Raw genomic sequence first — 23,300 nt, 5'->3', positions numbered from 1 at the left:
CAGTATATTCCATCTCTCAATGGAGGTGGAGAACTATCTCTCTGACCTTACTTTGCTGTCATAGAAAACAGTTAATGCAGCAATCATGATCTCCTCAGCATGCCTTTTATAAGACTCCAGCCTTCTGAAAATGTTCATTAGAATTTCCAAAGTGCTGTCTGAAATGCTGCACTGGATATTTTATGAAACTCAGAACAGAGATGATGGTTGATTGCCTGATTATAACTCTCATTTTATCTGGCAGAAATTGCCAGAGGTCCCCTGCATATTGTACGACTGACATGAAAAGAATTCTGCGCAGGTTTAACTACTGAAATGAAACAAATGCAGCTTCTTGTACAAATCTCACAACTCAGCTGACAATTAATCTTGCATCTGGGGAAAACTGCGCTGACTTCCTATTTATCAAGTTATCTTTAGTGAATACGTTGTGCTCGAGATTGATATCCATGAGGTTCATCTGAAGCATCCGGAAAATCAATGGTGTTATTTGAAGTGTAAGCTTAACCTACAGGGAGATTCTAGGCATTATTTTTACTTGATTTGATTGAACGCTTGACTGTTGTAAAAGGCACAAAGATACTGGCTCGCATTTTCCGAACATTTGTAACGGCAGATACCCTACGTGGTGCCAGATAATTCCTTACATGTAGGAACACAAAAAAAAAAGCTAAATTTAGAATTCTATTACCAATATCTGAACCAGTAGTAATGGGTATCACCACAGTATATGTAAAGTTGGGGGGTCGAGGGGGTGAGGTGTGGGACAGGGGTAGGGGTGTGTATCAGGAAGAATCAGAATATACTACTGTGCCAGTGCTCAAGCTATTATTTTCATTTTGATTATTTTTAAATCACGCATTAAGCTGTAGATTGAGGTTGCATAGACCAGAATTGTTTTGGGATGCTGGGGATATAGCCTAGTTAAGTCTACCATCTGCTAACATTTTGAATACTTTGTTTGATACAGAGGAACAAGTTATGTTACAAAATATTTCTAGGGCTACCTTTTTAATGAAAAGTGGTCTGGCAAATCATTTTTATTCCAGGAGAAAAAATGCAGGAAAAGCCAAATGTAATTTTTGTCATAAAATCATAATTAGTTTATTTATTAGTGTCACAAGGAGGCTTACATTAATGCTACAATGAAGTTACTGTGAAAATCCCCAATTCATGTGCCTTTCACATGAATTGGGGATGTTAATAGACAAGTGGTTCATTTATTTCTTTGACAATTCTTTCTCCACTATTTTAAAGGAACTGTTAACAAACATTTCCTCTAAGTTACACACCTATAGAGCAATCGAAGAGTTTCTGTGTAGGCTATGCATAAATCATCCCTTTTAAGTTACTCAAGCACTCCTACTGCTCCTGGCCCATACAGTATCCTGAAACTCTCAATGTGGAAGTGAATGCTTGCTCCTCCTTATCACTGCTCAGTTTCCTGACCCCTGGGGTCTAGAACCTGCTCTAGACACATCTTTTTTCCTTACTTGTCCCATTACCAGTCCCTTCGTCCCACACCACCAACTCTTTGGTTGTTTCGTCTCTCCTGTCTTCCACCCTATCAGAGACCCTCCTTGTTGTTCTTTTTCCACCACCCATCCCTCTTTCACTTGCTTAAAACATATTAAATTTCTAACCTTTCCTAGTTCAGATAAAAGATCATGAAACTGAAATGTTGGGCAGAATGTAATTCCCCTTGCAACCTGCCCCCCCCTCCCAGCGGGAATAGGTTGAGCGGTGGGGATGGATTCATAATCAGGGGAAGGCTCGAGGTGGAGAGCCTGTTGACTTCCCAATTTCTCCCCAATTGAGTCCCTCATACTCAACAGAGGGACTTGCTAGCACCAAGTGCGAGTTTTCCAGTAACATTCCTCCCCGCTCTTTAAACAACGCCCCAACACCGCCTTGCCAGAGTCTCCCTGACTGGTCCTGGTAATCCCACTCCATATAACTGTGTTCAGAGCTTCCAACAATGATCCTCCTTTGAACTTATTATCAACAGCAGCTAGCAGACTGCCTGATTGAGATTTAGTCCTTTTGGGGCCCCCAGAAATAGTTGATGGACAGGTCCACTGCCAGGACCATTAAAATCCACCCATTAAATCTGTTTCTCTCTTCATAGGTGTTGCCTGATCTGGTGAGTATTTCCAGAATTTTCTGTTTTGAACATTCCGAACTTAGAGCCATAACTCAGTCACAAACAGTGGAACTTTTGTCCTACCCGACAACTTCCCTTATGGGGTGATTTACTTAACTTTGTGTTCTTGGTATTGAGCCTTTTTAGCCAAAATACATATTGGAAATTCAAGTTTGATTTAAGCTCTATTTAACTGGTTGAGAAAATCATATACAGCAAAAGGTGAAGTTCCCCATTGAGAGCCCAAAGTTGGAAAATTACCTTGGGCCGAAGGACCAATTTTTAACACTGTGTAAGTTAATGAATTTTGTGTGAGCTAAAATCAGGTCCCTCGTTTCAGTCGAACATCCCCTGCTGCCCACTGTGACTTTCCCATTATCCATTTCAGTCAACTTTGTGACATCTTTGAATGAAATTTTTAATGAGAAGTCTAGGAGAAGGAACAAGACCCACAGTGAAGGAGGCAACTGAGGATGAAGAAATCAAAATGAGATTGAAGTAAATCAGGAAGCAGTGATTGATGTCAAACCTGTGTTTTATAAGGAGGTAGAAAGAGCAGGGATTTAAGCCGTGAGGTGCTGGGAGTGAGTCGTAGAATCTTGATTGAGGATGTGATCAAGAATAAGAGAATTTGGATAATGTACTTTATATTTAGTACCACTTACATAGAGACAACCAATAATTTTAATAGATTGCAATCATTTGAGCAAAGAAAATTAGACATAAAATCCTAGATTGCATTTGTAGGGTAAGGTTTTCAGGTTTGCTGCATATTGTTAAATATGGACTAATGTATTTGAACAGATTGGAGCAATTGAGCAAACATAAGCAAACCAAGTCTTACTGCATGAGGGGAGGTGAAATGCTTATAGACTATAAATCTGACTAAAACATTGGTATTTCCTGCACGTAATGCTGATGGTAGAGTTTCTTTTCCCTGTGCTTCAAGCTGCTACTTTTGCTTCTAGCATTTTTGTCTTTTCTTCCATATTTGTTCCGTGACTGCTTTCTGATCTATCCATTTGCTCTGTCTGTTTTCTATCTATTCATCCAACGTGATTCTGTTTAATTCCCTTAGGGATGATTAATAACACTGTATATGTAGGTAAGTGTGTTTGTGAACCAGATTGTTGGGAGTTTTCTTATTTTGTGCCATTTCTCACTCTGCCACTATAAATTTAGCAGAAACTCTGTTAAAATTATTAAACTAAATGTGAGTAGTTGATTCATATTCCTGGGCTAGTTACACTCCAGCACTGGTTGATTGGTAACATAACTGCTCTGGCATCAAATCTGATGAAGTTCAAACAAAGAAACTATTTATCTTGGTAGCAAGATCATGCAAAACAATATAAAAGAAACAACTCTCAAGGAGGTGCAAGAGCAGAGAGACCTCAGGTGTACATATACATAAGCCATTGAAGGTGGTGTGATAGGTGAGAGAACGGTTAATAAAGCATAGTGTATCCTAGGCTTTATTAAAATGGACATAAAGTCCAACAGCAAGGCGGCTATGTTGAACTTGTATTTCACCAGTTCAGCCTCAGCGAGAGTATTGCATCCAGTTTTGGGGACCACACTTTCAGAAGGATATGAAAGCATTGGAGAATTCAGAATTCCAGAAAAGATTCATGAGAATGATTCCAGGAATGAGGAGCTTCAGGTATGAAGATAGATTGGAGAAGTTAGGACTGTTTTTCTTGGAGAAAAGAAGGCTGAAGAGAGATTTGATAGAGGTAGTCAAAATCATGAGCGGTCTGGACAGAGTAGATGGGGAGAAACTGGATGGAGAACGAGAGGGCACAGGTTTAAAGTAATTGGCAAAAGAAACAAAAGTGATACAAGAAAAAACTTTTTCATGCAGAGTGGTTAAAGTCTGGAATGTACTTCCCAAGAGTGTGGTGGAGGCACATTTAATTGAAACATTCAAAAAGGAATTAGACGATTACAGGGAGGAGAGGGGGAATGACAGTAAGTAAATTGTTCATTTGGCATGCCGATGCAGACACAATGGACCAAATGAACTCCTTCATTGCTGTAACAATTCAGAAATTGTAACATCTTGTAAGGGATCTCCTCTGCCAACTGGAGAGCCAGCAAGAGACCCATGTTGCCTCTATTTGGGAAGGTCTGCCAAATCAAAAGCCAATCAGGCAGTGGCAAGGCCAGCAGGGAGCCTTCCCCTGGGATCAAGATGCAGGGGGTAGAAGTCTCCTTACCAGGAGCTGCTGGCCAATTAGAGGTTGATAGTTCTTGTGTTCAGCAGCACCATTGGGGAGGCTGTGGCGTCAGATAGGCGTCAGAATCCTAGGATCACAGAGCGACAAGGTCACAGGTAAGTTATGAGAAGGAGGTTTTGGAGATGGGGGGGCGGTTTCAGGGAGAGGGGTTGGGTGTTGCAGCAAGGACAGGGGGTGGCTCTTAGCAGGCCCCCGCTTCCCAATGTCCAGTCCCTAAATCAGGCATTAAGCACTGAGTGTTTTGGATTGTGAGACAGCAAGATCCACCATGAGCAAACCCTCTCATGACCACAGACTGTTTATCTGTAGAGGTTTGATACTGAAACAAACATTGGTGACACAATATGGCATTTGAATCAGATTTAATCTTGCATTGTATGGTCACATACTAAGGATACCCTAAAGCAAGTCACGACCAGTTAAATAACTTAGCGCTATTGTTATATGGGAAAATGTCAAATAGAATCATAGAATTCTACAGTACAGAAGGAGGCCATTCAGCCCATCAAGTCTGCACCGACCATAATCCCACCCAGGCCCTATCCCCATAACCCCATGCATTACCCTAGCTAGTCCCCCTGACATTAAGGGCCAATTTTAGCATGGCCAATCCACCTAACCCGCACATTTTTGGACTGTGGGAGGAAACTGGAGCACCTGGAGGAAACCCATGCAGATATGGGGAGAATGTGCAAACTCCACACAGACAGTGACCCAAGTTGTGAATCAAACCCGGGTCTCTGCCGCTGTGAGGCAGCAATGCTAACCAGTGTGCCACTGTGCCGTGGGCTTTTAATATATTTAATGATATATGTATACATTACGTATATTATGCCTGTGTATGTTTATAAAAATTACATAGGGAAGATCATATTTTTTATTGTCCCTTTACCTTTTCTCGGCAAATACCCTGTTTTTTTTCCCTTTAGTATTCAAATGTAATTAATTCAGGCTACATGGACCCATTATCGTAAACCTTCATCAGTTGTAGTAAATTTGTAGTACAGGAGATGAAGGACTGAGATAGAAGAGCAAAACATCCTGAATCAATCACGCTTTCACCACAGTGAACACAAATAGATTAAAATTCTTAAACTTCTTTAATATACAAAGAAATTCACTATTTGAACTTACATTTACATATTGGAATGTAAATGATCGGTGCATTCGATAAATTTATACTCACTAAAAAAGTATTTTGATATTATTCTTCCATTGAATTTTTTTCAGAAGTTGGGAAGATCAAGTTGAACATTTGCTGAGTTAAATGGATTGAATAATGTAGTGATGCACTGTAATTTGATCTAATATATTTATATTATGGACGTTAAAGCAATGTAATTAATGTGTTTCTAACTTTAAAAATATGAAGTCCAGTGCTACAAGGTGCATCTTAGTGTTTTTTATGCTTCAGGATATTTCAACATCTGATGCAATGGGACATACACTTCCTGCAATGCCTCATCTAAGACTTTGGGCTTGATTTTGTGGGGGGTGGGGGGGGGGGGGGGGTGGGGGGGGGGGGGTGGGGGCGGCGGTGGCAGTGGAGCAGATTTTGATAGAATGTGGGAAACTTGGAAGAAAATATAGTGTATCAGTTAGTGACTTTTTGAACCCGCTTCCACATTCTCATAATGGGCCGTAACCTCTAAGTTCTGGGACTTTGAATTTGGGGGGGATACCCCAAAGATGCACTGGGAAACTGCACCCCTACAGGCACTGCGACACAACAGGAGAAAGTTACCTGGAAGCATTGTACCAGGAGGTAGTCACACCACAGAGTCTTCTGATTTGGTCAGTACTCAAGGATAGGAAGGTGTGACTGAGTGAGGCACGAAAATGAACCTGGATAGCAAAGTTTAAAGTTTATCTATTAGTGTCACAAGTAGGCTTACATTAACACTGCAATGAAGTTATTGTGAAAATTCCCTAGTCACCATACTCCGGCACCTGTTCGGGTACACTGAGGGTGAATTTAACATGGCCAATGCACCTCACCAGCATGCCTTTTGGAATGTGGGAGGAAATCGGTGCACCTAGAGGAAACCCATGCAGACACGAGGAGAACGTGCAAACTCCATGCAGACAGTGACTCAAGCCAGGAATTGAACCCGGGTCTCTGGCGCTGTGAGGCAGCAGTGCTAACCACTGTGCCGCCGTGCCGCCCAAGAGTTCATGAGTGTCAACCTCTGCAACTATCCAATAGGGTTGAGGTTCTCTCATCTTGTTTGGATGAGGGCGGGGGATGCAGGGTGGATGAGCAAACTGTCCATGGCACTGTAATATAAGAAGCCATTCAAGTGAAGGAGCAAAAAAGAATGTAGTGCTATTAGGGGACAGTGCTCTCTGCAACAAAGACCGAGAATACAGATGGCTACATTGCCTATTCAGAGTTCAGGATATCTGCTCAGGCTGGAGAGGAACTTGCAGTGGGAAGGGGAGGATACAATTATCATAATCTATGTAGGTACCTACAGCCTGCGTAGAAGGAGGTTCTGTATAGACAATGTGAAGAGCTAGGCACTAGATTTAAAGCAGAACCTCAAAAGTTATAATTTGTAGATTATTACCTGTACCATTTGAAAATTGGCATGGGTATATAAAATTAGAGAGATGAACACCTGGCTCAAAGACTGATGAGATAGAAATGGGCTCTGGTTTATAGGGCACTGACACCAAACCTGGGGAAAGTGGGGGCTGTGCCATTGGGATGGTCAACACCTGAACCATGCTGGGATCAGTGTTCTTGTGAATGGCATAACAGGGAAATAGAGGAGGTTTTAAACTAAATAGTGGGGACAAGGGATCAAATATGGGCAGATGTGGCATATCCAACAGTAGAGACAAGGGAAGAGAGGTAGGTATTCATATGGGAATTGATAAATAGATCATGACAGGAGGGACAGAGAGTATGTGCAAACTTTTACCAGAAATTGGTGGAGTGTTGGATCCAGCGCAAAAAGTTGAGTGTTTTCCACCAATGGCACCGGCCTGTTTCCTGGCTAAACCTTATGGCTCATTAGTATTAGTTTTTATTTCCACAAGTTTCACGCTACTCGAGAGGCACATTCCCTCTGATTTATCCATGTAGAGACTTAACTGCTGCAAACACTATGGAGCTCCATATAAACAGCTCCCCGACACTTGTTCCACAACCACTGCAGGGGATGGCAGCCAAGAAACCAGCACCGTGCTTTACAGAGGGGCACTGACCAGACTGCCTGTTGGAGTGGCGCAGAGGCAGGAAACCCTATGCCACTCTCCAGCAGACGGCCATCCTGCAGGGTGACCCCCCTCACCTGGGATGCAGTGGCAGCCTGGTGAGTGCAAGTGCATTGCAGAAGAGGACAGGGCAGCAGTGTCGGAAGAAAATTAATGTTCTTCTTTGTTCAGTCAGGGTAAGTGAACCACTACCAGTCTCCCACTGGACTCCTCATGCACTCCTTGCACCCACAAGCTCTTCTTGCACTCAGCCACCTTGGACTGTGCCAACACCAGGCACGAGATGTCGTCCCCCCCTCCGCCCCCCCCCACACACCCACACACACACAATCACCATGTTCCCCCTGTAGCTGCTATGCTCCTCAGACTCCAGCTCACACTCAAGCCCCACACCTGCCACACCTTATCATCATCTTAAATGTCAACAGTCCCATCTACACTCACCCTATCTGAGTCATTGCAGGACAAACTCGACCGCAACAAGCCTGAACGAGCACAGCCAACTAGAGTCATGCCCAAGTTGCGAACCCTCACACACTTAGAGGAGTGGGCCCCAAAGCTGGTCAGTGCTGGTGAAGTGGGAGCAGCAAAGAAACATGAGAATCCTCACCAGGAATGCTGTCATTCTTCAAGTCTCAAATGAGTAAACAGTGTTCTCTCCTTATCCCAAGATGCCATTGCCTTCTCTTGCAGTCCAACCACGTGAACATGCCAGACCATCCTCATGCCCCCTGGAACTACCAGACTCAAGCAGTGCAAAAAGGGGGACTTCTCCGAACCTATAGTGGCGCCATAGCTGTCACCCACACCTGGCACCAGCACAGATATTCACAACTCGGTGGGTCCAATAAGTAGACAGACTTCTGGGTCACTCACTGATGAGCACCTCACAGCTGATGATTCACAGCTGGCGGAGGCAGGGGCGTCCCAGGGAACTGGCGCTCAGAAGGATGTCAGAGCCCAGGACTATGCTGAGCCCCAGGCCAATGATGTGCCCCTGGACCTGGTCATCCTGCAGCTGCTGGAGCTGCAAAGGCAGAGTTGCGATTTTCAGGAAGGGATGACAGCAGTCTTCCTCAGACTGCAAGGCCAATTGGAGAAGTCCATCACCTTCTGTCTGAGGAGATGGTGCCATCGCTGTAGCACACCAAGGCCAACACTGCAAGGTGAGTGTCCACAATGGAGTCCTTAGTGAAGGACATGCACTTCATGACAGGAGATGTCATAGAAATCATAGAAAGGCTATAGTGCAGAAGGGGGCCATTTGGCCCATCAAGTCTGCACCGACAACAATCCCACCCAGGCCCTATCCCTGTAACTCCACATATTTACCCTGCTAATTCTTCTAATTTACGCATCCTATGACACTGAGGGGCAATTTAGCATGGCCAATACACCTATCCCGCATGTCTTTGGACTGTGGGAGGAAAGCGGAGCACCCGGAGGAAACTCACGCAGACACAGGGAGAATATGCAAACTCCGCATAGTCAGTTACTCGAGCCGGGAACCAAGGTCCCTGGAGCGGTGATGCAGCAGTGCTAACCACTGTGCCACTATGCCATGGTGCAGGGCTTCGACTATATGGTGCAGGCACTGGTGGAAATCTATGAGTGTCTGTGCCAGAGGGCAGCGAGCTCTGGATCTTACTCCAGCTGCCCCTCAATGACATGAAGGAGCACAGGGGTCCCCAGGAACCTGAAGGACAGACAGAGCACACAATTCATAGAGAAGGAAATGAGAGAGTGCAGAATGTAGTGTTACAGTCATGGCTAATGTGTATCGAGAAAGATCAACTTAATGCAAGGTAGGTCCATTCAAATGTCTGATGGCAGCAGGGAAGATGCTGTTTTTGAGTCCGTTGGTACGCGACCTCAAACTCAGGGTTGCTTGCCAAAGTCATCTCAGGCGAAAGGGCGTGGCGGTCAGCTCAATCTCAGCTGTGGCTCCTGGGGAGACACCTAGACATAGTGGGAGAACGAAGAAGTTTAAGAAATGGTAGGTACTTAGTGGGCATGGGTGAATATAGGCACTATTGCAGAAAGGTCACCATTTTGTTCTGAATGTTTGTCAATAAATTTTACCATGTCTGTTCATGCCAACAACTTTAGGGGGACCGCTGTGCTCAACCGGTGCCTAATCTCTGCTGAGTGTGAGGATGCAGTGCTATGTCCCACCCACCATCTTGCCAGCGCCACTAAGGAAAGGCACTCCCTCAACTGAGATATGGGCAGGAACCCGGGAAGGAGGACGCAGGAAGCGTTGCCTGCATACCAGCCTTCACAACCTCTTCAAAGCAAAGGATGCCCCAACATGAAGGGTAGAGAAAGCCTGCAAGTGACCCCTCCTGACCCTTTTCCCTGAAATGGTGATTCTGGGACCCCCATGCCTGACCCCAAGTTGAACCTATCTGTGTCCCCCGAGTCCTCTCCGATGCCCCCTGCACAATGAACACCAGCTGGTTACCTGAATGCTCACCTCCAAAATCCCTTCAGAGGTGTAGGTGTCAGGTTCACGCTTCTGTAGAGCTGCTGCAAATGGCAGCAACGTAACATCATACCGGCGCCAGCTGAAAATTCTGTGTGGGGCTCAAAATCTGGAGAGAGTGCTCACTAATTGTATACTAATTTATTAAAATGAGCGTTCTATGGTCCCGCGGCATGTTTCAGGCCACTGCACCGGTGAGGGGTTTGGGCGTTCAGCCCATTAAGTCAATTTAAATGCATGCAAATACATTTTAATTGCTGTTGCACCCGTTTTGGGCGCGGTCCCGATCGTGGCCATTTTAGGCGCTTGGTAAAGGAGGAACAGGCGCAGAGGCGGTCGCGGATCGCACTACTCACCTCACGCCCGACTTTACCAAGTTTTCCCACCTGAAAACAGGCGCAACTTGATGGTAAAATCGGGCACATAGACTGAAATAATCAGATGGGCAAAGGTAGCATAGATCATGAATTCATACAATGTTTTTGGAATTTGTTAGATTGTATGTTCTGAAGCCAGCCAGGGAGCAGACTATACCAGATCTGTTACTGTGCAATGAGATAGATGAATTCATGACTTCATGGTGAAGACGCCCCTAAGTGACAGGGTTCATATGATTGGATTTTACATTCAGTTTGATGGAGAGAAGAGTTGGTCTAAGACTTTTTAAACTTAATTAAGGGCAACTATGAGGGTATGAAAGTGGAGCAAGCTGGCAATTTAGGTTAAGGGATAGATCAATAGACATTTCAGAATAAATAGATACATTTCAAGAAGAAATAAAAATTCTAAGGAGAGGAATCACATCTGTCGTTAACTATAAAAGTTTTTAGAAGTATCAAACTTAAAGAAAAAGTATATAATTGTGCAAAGATTGGTGGCAGATCAGAAGATTGGACAGAATATAAAAAACAGCCAAGAATAACTAAAAGACTAATTATGGGGAAAGAAAGATGTAAATACTTTGGAAGCAGTTCAGACAATGTTTACGAGAGAAATACCTGGAATGGGTGGGTTGTCTTTTGAGGAAAGGCTGGACATGCTGTGTTAGTCCCACTGGAATTTGAAAGAATAAAAGGCAACTTGACTGAAATATGTAAGATCTTGATAGGACTTGGCAGGGCAGATGTGGAGAGGATGTTTCCTTTTGTGGAAGAATCTAGAATCTAGAACTAAGCGCCACTGTTTAAAAATACTTGGGTGCCAATTTAAGACAGAGATGAGGAATTTTTTCTCTCAGAATTGTGAGATTTTTGAATTCTCTCCCTCAAAAAATAGTTGAGAGAGAGTCTTTGAATGTATTTAAGGTAGAACCAGATAGATTCTTAATAAGAAAGGGGTGAACAGTTACCAGAGGTAGGCAGGGATGTGAAGTTAAGGTTAAAATTAGATCAGCCATAATCTTACTGAATGGTGGAGCAGGTGAAATGGACCAAGTGACCTACTCCTAATTTGGAAGTTCATGTTTATAATTCCCAGACCCAATCTGACCCAAAACTCCTAATCACCACCCCCCACCCTGCTACCCCCATCCTGAGGTCTGAGCCGACCTCATCCCCATCACTCCCCCTTCCTCAAGACCTATCCCAACGCCCCAAAATCCAATCTAACCTGACTCCAAGGCCTGATTCCCCAGAAACCCCATATTCCAACACTTCACCTCCCGATCACTCATCCTCCCAGAATCCCCATCCCAATTCTACAACCTGAACTCCCCCACCATCCCCCAACCCAAATCCTACCCACGTACATTGCTAAAGGCCTTTAAACTTGGCTGGATCTTTAAATTTACCTAGTTTACAGCTTGTGCTGTAAAAGGTGGTGGTGGTGGGGTGGGGTGGGGGGAGGGGGAGGGGGTGTGGGTTCACTTACCTTTGGCTCTACAACCCTTTGATACTAAGGATCCGTCGCACTACTCAGATCTCGCCCAGCCTGAGTCAGAAGTTTAGGCGAGTTAGGATCATCTGAACTTTAAAATAAGAACTTTCAAGTGGAGTGGCAATTTGATTCAATTGCCATTGCATTGGGAATTATGACCCATTGTATCTGCTTTTTCTAATCACTCAGCTTGACAACCCATTCATAGAATCCCTACAGTGCAGAAGAGTCTGCACCGACTCTCTGCTCTTGGCCCAGGCTCTCTCTCTCATCCTGCGCATTTACCATTGCTAATCCCATCTAACCAACACATCTAGGGATACTAAGGGGATTTAGCATGTCCAATCTACTAACCTGCACATCTTTGGACAATGAGAGAAAACCGGACTACCCGGAGGAAACGTATGTAGACATGGGGAGAATGTGCAAATCCACACAGTCACCCAAGGCTGGAATTGAACCCGGGTCCCTGGAGCTGTGAGGCAACAGTGCTAACCACTGTGGCATTGATTTCAATTCCAGTATTTAAGGAATCAGTCAGAGCATGACATCTGATGAATTCTGGAGTCAGGAACTGAACAGAATGAATTGACAGAACAGATTGTATACATTCAAAGACTACAACTAATTTTAGTGATGCCTCAATCAATGTGATATCAAGGGTTGTAATGGACTTTATGGAGGTAATATTGACAGGAAGAAGAAACCTCCCAGTGAACAAAAGGTGTTGGAGATTACCAATGAGGTCAAAGGCCGGGGGGGGGGGGGGGGGGGGAGGGGGGGGGGTGCCACCCTCATGGGCTCAGTAGCAAAAGTAATTTAATAATCTAAGCAAGACAGAAGAAGTGAGCACAGTTTCACCTTCAACTATATTCAGATGTTCATCTCATGCCTACTTCCTCATTCTACCTTCTCAAATTTCAACACATTATTCTTCACAGCAACTTAGATTGCAGATACACCCATTCGTCTCTGTCAATACACTTCCTCACATCCCCATCTGTCCATCCACTTCTGGCACTCACCCTCATGTTTATGCAATACTATGCCTCTCCCTTGTAGTCACCCTCAATAAATGCTCTTCATATAGCCATTCAACACATGCCATTAACTTCACCCAGAGATCTCGTCCCCTCTCTCCTTGCAGAAGAGAGCACTGAACATGAGGGAGAGGAACATGAGAGAGAAACAGAGAGCCAAAGGCTTGCAACTGACAGCTACAGACGAGGCAGGGTTGGATATCAGCAAAGTCAATAAGCTTTGTCATCATGGCAGATGGGAGTCTCCCACGCTGACAAAATTAAATTTCATTGAGCCACATGGCTTACAACATTCACTTGTTTTACGTTATGATCAGTGAAATATGATCATGTGTAAAATGAGTTAAAACATTCTTACTTTGATAGTTTGAATTCATGTCTTTAACCTTTCACAGAGCCATCAAGCACCTTGATATCTCCTCGGAGGAGCCCAAAGGACTCCTGCGCCAGCTCAGATACTCACACAGGGAAGGACAAATTACACATTATATTGGTACATGGGCATCACTGGCTGGGCCAGCATTTATTGTCCGTCCCTAATTAAGAGTCAACCGCCCTAGAGTCACATGTAGGCCAGACTAGGTAAGTGAAAATTAAATGGGTTTTTACAACAATTGATCATTGCTTCATGGCCATCATTGGACTTCTTTAAATCCCAGATTTTTATGGAATTCAAAATTCACTATCTGCCATGGTGGGAGCATTGTCATGTTAATGAATAGACCCAGGTTTCCTAGTTAACGTAGAAAACGAGTAACATTTCTGAAAGTCATTGATTGAGGGATGGCCCTCATGTAACCTACCTTGTGTTATTTGAGTTATTTCCTCCACCCACTTAATGTTAAACTATATTATTATCCTCTCTTTCCTTGAGGTTAATCATAATTTCCAGTCACTTCTCAACCAATGGATGTGAAACACTGCTTTTCATGAAAAATGAGAGGATACTTATTTTTCTTGTAATTATCAACCCATGAATAAGATTACATTCTCAGAGATCAGATTTCAAAATCAACTGTCTTTGGGATTACATTAGTTAGTCACTGATTATGAAGAAATCCGCACTCTCTGGTTTTTCGTTAAAATGAGACTCTACCCTCAAGCAAACTGGCAAACTAATTCTGTTTCGCATATGTTCTTGAGCTGTTTACTAAGAGGTGGGTGAAAAGGCTGTCAGTGAACCCCTCTGCTTCTTTCCCCACCTGCTTCTTGCAGCTTGACTGTGACCATATGGCAATTCAAATTAGCCTGAAATTGATGCAGACAGTACACCAGTACATCAACATGCTGCACCATGAGGCTACCAGGATATTGTATCACAGTATATTAGGTCACGATCTTTATTTTTGATCCTTTCATACTACTAAATATGATGGACTCAGGCTACTGTGTTAATATCTGTCAAACTCTCTGTTCCCCCATGAATACAAACTCATCATTGTGTTATTTAGGCAAACAGATTTATGAGCCTTTGATCTTTATTAATTCTGCATTAGCATGAGTCAAAAACCTTTTGGTACTTTTAGAATTCACCAAATATGAAACAAATTTCCCAATTGATCAATATTCTCTGGATAAGCTAGTTCAGTGTGTAGTAAGCCAAGATATGTTGGAAGACAAAAGAAAAATCAAATACGAGAAAACAGATTTGTCTCAAGATCCATCCATACTTTTAATCTTTAATGTTTTATTCAGGATCAGAATATATTGTCTTGTGTTGTTGTGCTACTTACATGTTCAAGGTACAAGGAGCACTTCTGCAGCAGCACAATGGGCCAGGAGACATCAGCGGAGACCATGTAGCAGGCTTCCTGCTGGGCATCACAGCCTCCATCCGTCTCTGGCCCCTGATTTCCGGTGTCATCAGCTCCGTGCCAGAAATCGGCATGGAGCTGAATAAATAATTTAAATTGCGATTAGTAGATCATTAGCAGGCCTCGACTGAAATCTCCAGGCCTGCTAGCCTGTACCCTCCGCCAGGAGTGTTTCACTCCAGCGGGGTTTACAACAACTCCCCAGTAGCGGGGAGCTGGCGGCCCGACCCCACTGGAGTGAAGGGAGGCCATAGAGGTCCCCCCAGGAGGTCGGGGGTAAGGGGGAGTGTCCCCTGGATAATGCCAGCTTGGCAGTACCAGCCTGGCCCCCTGGCACTGCCAAGGAGCAGTGGCAATGTCCAAGGGGCACCTTGGCACTGCCCACCAGGCATGAGAGTGTCAAGGGCCTCCAGGGGGAAGGATCTCTGGGTGGGGGGTGGGAGATGTGGAGGTGGGGGTCATGCTGCCACTCTGCATTGGGATCATTGAGATTAGCCATCAGGGTGGGGTGGAGCGGATTTGGGGCTGCAGGGGGCAGCATCAGGACTGTGGGGGCGGTGGGATCAGGAGATCGGGACTGCCGGGAGGAGGATGGAGGTGGGGCTGGGGGCAGGAGGGTCAGGGCTAGTCTGGACATGTCCGGGAGGCCAGCGATCAGGTGGGGGGGGGGGCATCGTACAGCCAGCAGTGGAGAGTTGCTGCACTGGCCAGCGATCAGGAGGCCAGCAGAGCGGAGCTACTGCGCATGCACTGTTCTCAGCACTGACAGATTGGCACATGCGCTGTGGCCTGCTCAGCACTATGGTGCCGGCGTCTCTAGGGGGAATAGTTTCTGCCCCCTGAATTTTAATGAGATTCACGCAAGTGCACTCTGTAGTGCACAGAGTGTGGGAGATTCATTTTGAAACTCCCACTGAGAACACCAGTGGGATTTACTCCAGTTTTTACGCAAGTTTGGCACTTAGAATTTTTTTTTTGTATTTGTATTTTTATTTTTTATACTTTTCCAATTCAATCAAATCAAGTCCAATTCAGAGTCTCAACAAGTTGAGACATTTCCGATCCAAGCTGACAAGACAGGGTCTGCGACCCTTTACCCTGTCTTGGGCCTGATCTACATGAGCCAAGCTGATTGGAGGAGGCGCAGGTCTTCCTTCTCCAAGGCTTGATCTTATTTGCATCTTAGCCAAAAGGCCAAGAAGTATTTTTTTTATACTTTTCCAATTCAATCAAATCAAATCCAATTCAGAGTCTCAACAAGTTGAGACATTTCAGATCCAGGCTGACAAGACAGGACGGGAGACCAAAACAACCCTGTCCTGGGCCTGATCTACATGAGTCAAGCTGATTGGAGAAGGGGGAGGATCCTCCTCCAAGACTTGAGCTCATTTGCATCTTAGCCAAAAGGCCGAGATGCCGCTTTTAAAAATTGCTTCATATGAAACATATGAAGCCTCAGCGTAACCTAATGACCTCAACCAAGTGCAGGCGATCCATACTACACTTGATCTTAGCCAAAAGGCCGAGAAGGGAGAATCCCACCCATATTTTGTGGAACAGGGGATCAATGCTACTCTAAATACAACTTGTAATATTCTACCTTTTCTATCTTTCAGGTTTATCTGAAGAATCTGGCATCAGTGCGAAAAGTTGTTTTCCTGTGCCATATTCTAACATTAGAGAACCAAAATCCAAGGTAAGAGATAAATAAGAAAATAGTAGCTTATAATTATAAGCGGGTTAATTTTTGTCCTGCTATCACTCATTTATATGCATTCAGGAAGTAACAGGCCATTGGTTAATCATTGTCAACTTATTTCTGGTGACCTCCATGTTGCAATTTTCAAGTAAATTTTGATTTAGGTGGTCACCAGAAACAGCCAAGAGCCTCATTAATGGAATAAAGGATGGGTCAGATCAGATGATGTTGTTAACCCAACACAATTTTGTTCTTGTTTAGTGCTGCAAATACTCTGCAGGTCTGCCAGCAAATGTGGAGAGTGAAACAGAGTTAATGTTTCAGGTTGTGATCTTTCATCAGTTCTGAAAACTGAACCATTAACAGGGCACTACCTGGCCATGGTCCTCTCTGCCGGGGTCTATACTTACCTTTGTACTCCCAGAGAGATCCCCTTGACAGATTTACATTTTTAAAAACCTGTCGAGAACCTTGCCGACATGACGTCTCGTTGGCAAGGTACGAATGTTCTGTGAGGGGGGATAATGTGGCGAGGAGACCAGATGATTCAATAAATTTATTAAAATCTATCGTAATAGCTTCACACCCTTTTTGGACGATCCCACGCACAGAGAGTCTAGGCTCAAGATCCCGCTCTGTTTCTCTGTCCACAGATAGTACCTGACCTGTGCAGGATTCCCAGTATTGAATTCTATTATGACAGAGACTGCAAAAAAACAAGGCTGAATTGTCACCTTCTGTACTGTTATAATTCAGGATTTCCAGCATCCTCAGTATTTTGCTTTTGTAAGGAAAAAATAGGTTGGACTAAAATAAGGGATGAAACAACGACCGAAGATTCCAGAAATAGTGTACACTCTAAGAACTGATGACAAATAGAGACACAGAAAGTGGTTTTGACCCTTCTGGGATATTTTTACTGGGAGTACAGCAGAAGGCCAAACAATAGACCAGGAGCTGGCTACACCAGTTACTGTAGGAATTCATATAAGTCCTTGTAAGGGAGGAGCCTCTACTTGCCAAATGGGAACAATCCAGGCGTGTTTGACACCAGGTAATTTGAAAGAGACAGATTGCTTTGATTTTTTAAAGCAGACATTGGGGTGGGCTCTTTAAATGCCATATCAGCTATTAAGTGCTATTACAGAGCCAATAAGGTGAATCTGTAGGGATCAGTACCACATCCAGATAGGAAATCTGACATGATTCAATGGAGAAAAATTCAAAATTGCAGTCCAAATCAAATCCACTTGTTGGTTTAAGAAAGTGTCAGTGCAGCTCCGCAGAGGGCCAATTTGTGTTCCTTCTCAGTTATACCTTTGTGTTTTGTGGGTTGGAAGTGAATTACTTTCTGCAGGAATTGCCAGCACAGTCGTCTCTGGTGACCTCGTGAAATTGTCTTTGAGTTCTCTGGCATTCTAATGAAATGACGAACAGAAACGTAATAATTTCCTGGTGGTCTCTGATTTCAGTTTCCCCTGCTTGCATGTACAATGTTTTATTTGTCAGTTTTAATATGGATTTAGAACACTAATGTTAATCGCCAATTTCAACTGAGTATTCATCTTTGCATAGCTGCAATGCATCACACCTGCTCTTTCTGGAAATGACTCCAGACTGGACCATCTTTGTGATGGTCCAATCATCTACAAAATGGTTGCTGTAGATTATTTGAACAGATAACAGAATAGCTTTACAATCTGATGCAATTTGGACACAAATCTCCCAAATAATTTCTGAGGTGGGGGGGAGGGGCGTCCTTGCCAAAAAAATTCTAAGTGTTGAATGAGCATGAAAATGGAAGAGAATCACGGCGATTTTTTGGGCGAGCTCCCAGACACAATCATACAGCACTTAGGAAAAAAAAGCCCAGACGTGGGGCGGAATTCTCCCAAACATATTGTGTCAGATTCGCGTGAAAACTGCAGTAATTCACGCTGTTTTTTTCAGTGGGGGTTCAGAGAAGAATCTCGAACACTGTGCACTGCAGAGGCCACCAGTGCAAATATCATTAAATTTCAGGGGACGGGACCTATCCCTGCTGGAGAGGCTGAAATCAGTGCGCTGAGCAGGTTACTGCTCATGCACCGATCTGTCAGTGTCAAGATTGGCACATGCGCAGTGGCCCTGCAATTGGTGGCCAGCCCTGCGGCCCCCGCCCGCTGCGATCACCAGCCTCCCCTCTCTTCCCCCAGCCCCCCCCCCCCCCCCGCCCCCCCCACCGATTCCCTCCTCCGACAGTAAGTCCCCTCGCAGTCCCGATGCACCCCCTCCCCTCCGCAGTGCTGACCGGGAACCCCCCACCCCCACCGATCACCCCCTAGGCCCTGCCCCATGCCTGATGGGCAGTGCCAAGGTGCCCACTGGGCACTGGCGCTTTGCCCCTTGAGCAGTGTTGGGGGCATAGGCTGGCACTGCCTATGCAGGACAAACTGGTAAGATTGTCCCTCAAGTCGAGATAGCAAGAAAACAGGAGCAATTCACGCTGGTCTTTTAGGCACGCACTGCACCACAATCTTCCCACACTTAGGGCCCGATTTTACCATTTTCGGGTGCGAAAATGTGGTAAAGTTGGGTGTGAGGCCATTAACGTGATCCACGCCCATGTCCACGCAGATGGCTACTTTACCGAAACCCGGGAATGGCGGCGATCCGCTTCGCGCCCAAAATGGGCGCAACGGCGATTTAAATGCATTTGCATGCATTTAACTTGAATTAATGAACTGCCTGCCCAACTTTATCAGCATTTCCCCCTTTACCACCGCGTTTGCCAATCTGGAATTGCGCCGTAATGGACCTGCTAAATAAAAGTCTGAATCGGGCGCTCCCAGCTGCTGAAGAGCACGTTCAGTGCTTCCAATGGCTCTCTGACTCAGATCAGTGGTAGAGGGGAGGAGGGAGGCGGGCCAGATCATTCTCTGGTTGGGGGGGCACGGGGGTGAGGCCAGACCGTTGTCTGGTTGGGGGGAGGGGGGGTGAGGAGGAGGAGGCGGGTCAGATGTATCTCTGGTGGGGGCGGTGGGGGGAGCAGGGAGGGCTGACCATTGTCTGGTGGGGATGGAGGAGGATGCGGGTCAGATGTTCCTCGGTGGGGGGGGACGGGGACGGTGTGAGTGAGGACAGACCATTCTCTGAGGGGGGGGGGGATGAGTGAGGCCAGATCGTTGTCTGAAGGGGTGGGGGGAGGAGGGGGGAGTGAGGCCAGATCATTGTCTGGGGGGGAGGAGCAGGGAGGCAGATCAGATGGATCTCTGGTCGGAGGGACAGATGGATCTCTGGTAGGGGCACGGGGGTGGGGGGGGCATCAGCTGCCACTCTGCGGCGATCGGTGGGGGGAGGGGGGCAGGGGTGGTGATCGGTCTGGGTAGTGGTGGGGGGTGGGTGGATAAGAGGGACAGTGATGTGTGTGGGTAGCGGGGGGGGCGGTGGGTGGATAAGGGGGACAGTGATGTGTGTGGGTAGTGGGGGGGGGCGGTGGGTGGATAAGGGGGACAGTGATGTGTGTGGGTAGCGGGGGGGTGGAGAAGGGGAACAGTGATGTCTGTGGGTAGTGGGGGGGAGCGATAAGGGGAACAGTGATGTGTGTTTGGTAGTGGGTCGGGTGGATAAGGGGGACAGTGATGTCTGTGGGGGCCATCCCGTCCGCTTTTCGCTCCCGGGTCGCTTTCTCTGCTTTCTGCGGCCCGGGAGCGATCTGACACGGGCGCGCTTTTTCAAATTTGTTTCTAACTGCGCATGCGCAGTTCAGAGCTCCGATCCTTTCGGACACACTAAGCCCCGCCCACAGCACGAATGGGACCCGCAATTTTTTTTCAGGCTGAGTGCGTAACGGGGGGAGGGGGGGGGGAGGGGGGGGGGGTGCCTGAAAGCAGATTTCTCAGACGGATCTGAATTACGCCCAGATTCAGCACTTAGAAGGAAAATGGTAAAATAGTGTGCAGAAAGAGCCTCCATGTGAAACACACCATTATAGAGTCCCCAGGTGTATGATCCACTCGTAGTGGCTGCAGCTGTACACCGTTAACTAGGGAGAACTGCATTTAAATGCTAACAATGCACCCACAACCAGTCATGCTAGTAGGATGGCAATGTGCAGACCAGCCCTCCTCTTCAGCGAGGGAGACCTAGGACAGCTGCTGGATATCATGGAGGAGAGGCAGGCCATCCTGTACTCCTGAGATGGCAGAAGACTCAGGAGCAGGGAGTCTATGTGGCCTGGGATGAGGTGGTTGTGGCAGTTAGTGACTGCGACCTGTCTCTGAGGACCAGCACCCAATGCCACAAGAAAATGAATGACCTCATTCGGGCTGCAGGGTGAGTGTCCATCGGTCTCGTCCTGGCATCAATCCTACCTGTCACACCTGGAATGTCTACATCAACCCATCCCAGACTCCCCGTGGCCTTCCACCACCCAGCCCTCCTCAACATTGCCCCAATCACAACCCCAGCCTGCTGAGGCACGATGTCCACATTTGGCACCTACTAGCTCACTTTCATATTCTATGTTTCCCTTCTTAATCAATCCCTTGGTCCTCCTTTGCTGAATTTTAAACCGCTCCCAATCCTCAGACCAATTGCTTTTTCTTGCCAATTTGTATGCTTCTTCCTTGAATCTGATACTACCTCTAATTTCCCTTATAAACCATGGTTTGGCCACAATTCCCTTACCACTCTTGTGCCAAACAGGAATAAACAACTTCTGGAGTTCTGCTATTCGTTCTTAAAATGCCTGCCATTGCCTGTCCACTGTCTTTCCTTTCAGTAATGTTTCCCAGTCCATCATGGCCAATTCATGCCTCATACCATCATAGTTCAAGGGACCAGTAGTGATTCGCGTCGGTGTAACATCCCTCCGGAGAGGGGGGAGCATTCAGGGAGGGGTGACGATCACATGCCAAACTCTCTGATGAGATTGAAATTTAGTCAATCTCATGTAAATCAGCCTCACATCCCTTCTGGGCGCGATTGGTTCACGCCATTAGAAAGGGACCAGGAGAATCGCAAACTGTTTGGTGCTGAAGCAAGACCAACATTTAGCCCTATATGCTATTCTCCAGGATCAGCGCGATCTGTGCCAGGCACGATGAGGTCAGAGAATCACCCCCTTGGTCGGATTTCAGTTTCCCATTTGGATCAGTTCAGACTTAAGATGACACATCCGCATCTTATTCTGTGCCTAAAAATAGCTGAACATCAAGGCTAAATTCACCTCAAGTCTATTGCAAAATTCTAAATTTCAGTACTAAATAAGCAATTCAAGCAACACTGAGAATTGGGAAATAAACTCATTTTGCTACAGAAGACTCTCTGGAGTTTGATTCTAAAGATGATCCCTTTGACTTTCACACTCAGAGTGACCTGATCAATGTCGATTGACATACATGTGTCTGATCTTTAGTGAAATATTTTTGGATGTTAGTTTCTTACGTATCTATAACTAAGCTGAAATACTGATGAAATGCGCTTTGTTGGTCAGATTTATTTAGAATGGTATTTTTGTTATTTCTGCAGACACTTCCCCCTTCCTCCATACCTGATATTAACATGGATTGCTAATATTAATTTTTTTTAAAGTTCATTCCCTATCAATATAGGGATCGTGTTCAACAAACAACAAAGTAAATAACCGCAGCAGATTTATGAAGATGAATTTGAGGTCAATCCTGGCAGGGACAGAAGACAAGCCAACTTAAATGAATTGATTTTCATTCCATTTTTAAACCTTAATGAGTTCACATAACTTAATGTTAGGGTCAGTTATTAGTCAGTGTTAGATTACAGTACAAGATTGAACAATACTTGAAGCCAGAACCTTCATTGCACCCAGACTGAATACTGTAAGTATTTCAGATCTTACTGGATGACACATTTTGTGTCCAAGTTCCTCGTACAAGGTTAATCCAGGGGCAGACAGACCTCACAAATGCCATATTTATTGTAAGTGCTGCGTGTAGTTTTGATTGACTAACTTAAAATGCAAACTCCTAAGTAAGTTGTCAAATAGCATGTTTAAAAGAAACTGTCACTATAAACTTAAATCTTCATCGAGAACCAACAATTCCAGCATATCACTTATCACGTACTCTGAGACAAGCAATTAAGTAGTTTCCCTGTCAGAGCCACTGCGCCCACATCTATTCAATTTTATACCATGCAATATGGTAGGCAATTCTTTTGTGGTGATCATTTAAATACCTTTTAAATGACTTTTGGACCCGAGAGGCTGCATATTAATAATGATAATTTTTAGCCTTTTATTCTTTATATGGTGATTAGGGAGCAGAAGAATCATTGCCGAAGATGTAGCTCACAAATAAATGTAGCTCAATATTCAGCTGTCTGTACCGCTTCGCATCTACTGTGTGGCCCTACTGCAGCAACTGCAATTTTACAAATTACAAAAAAAATACTCTGGGGGCATTTAAATGTAAAAGTAATTTGTATCCCACTCAAACATTTCGCTTAGATCTGCATGTGTGTTAATTGCCTGATGCAAAATACCACTGCCTCTGGCTGCTAGGTTGTAGTGAAAAGCAATAACTGTACTGCAATGCAGAAATAGTATTGCTAACATTGCAATAAAAATACCATTAATGCAAGGGAAGAGACAGGTCAGCTGACGCAATCTTTTAGCTGCATTGGAGATCGTACCCATGTTTCAAGTTTGTGGTGCCTTTTCTTCAGAGCCATGATCTTGAATTTTGTTGTGCTCGTTTATTTAATTGACAAGCTGTAGTGTATTTGTCCTTCAGTTTCTAAATAATCGAAACTATGAATGCTAA

At 45.1% G+C, this 23,300-nt stretch overlaps 1 protein-coding gene across 1 annotated transcript in view; it reads left to right on the top strand.

The window, feature by feature from the left end:
* Positions 1-23,300, top strand: part of c11h10orf90 (chromosome 11 C10orf90 homolog) — a 98,092-nt gene that overhangs the window by 7,041 nt on the left and 67,751 nt on the right. The window contains exon 2 of the mRNA XM_078223440.1: positions 16,436-16,515. Within this exon, the coding sequence (XP_078079566.1) occupies positions 16,436-16,515 (80 nt within the window). The remainder of the gene's footprint in view (positions 1-16,435; positions 16,516-23,300) is intronic.

This window comes from Mustelus asterias, chromosome 11 (genome assembly GCF_964213995.1).
Source record: "Mustelus asterias chromosome 11, sMusAst1.hap1.1, whole genome shotgun sequence".
Taxonomy (NCBI): Eukaryota; Metazoa; Chordata; class Chondrichthyes; order Carcharhiniformes; family Triakidae; genus Mustelus; species Mustelus asterias.
The sequence above is the reverse complement of the archived record's forward strand: the minus strand, read 5'-3'. Positions and strand labels throughout refer to the sequence as shown.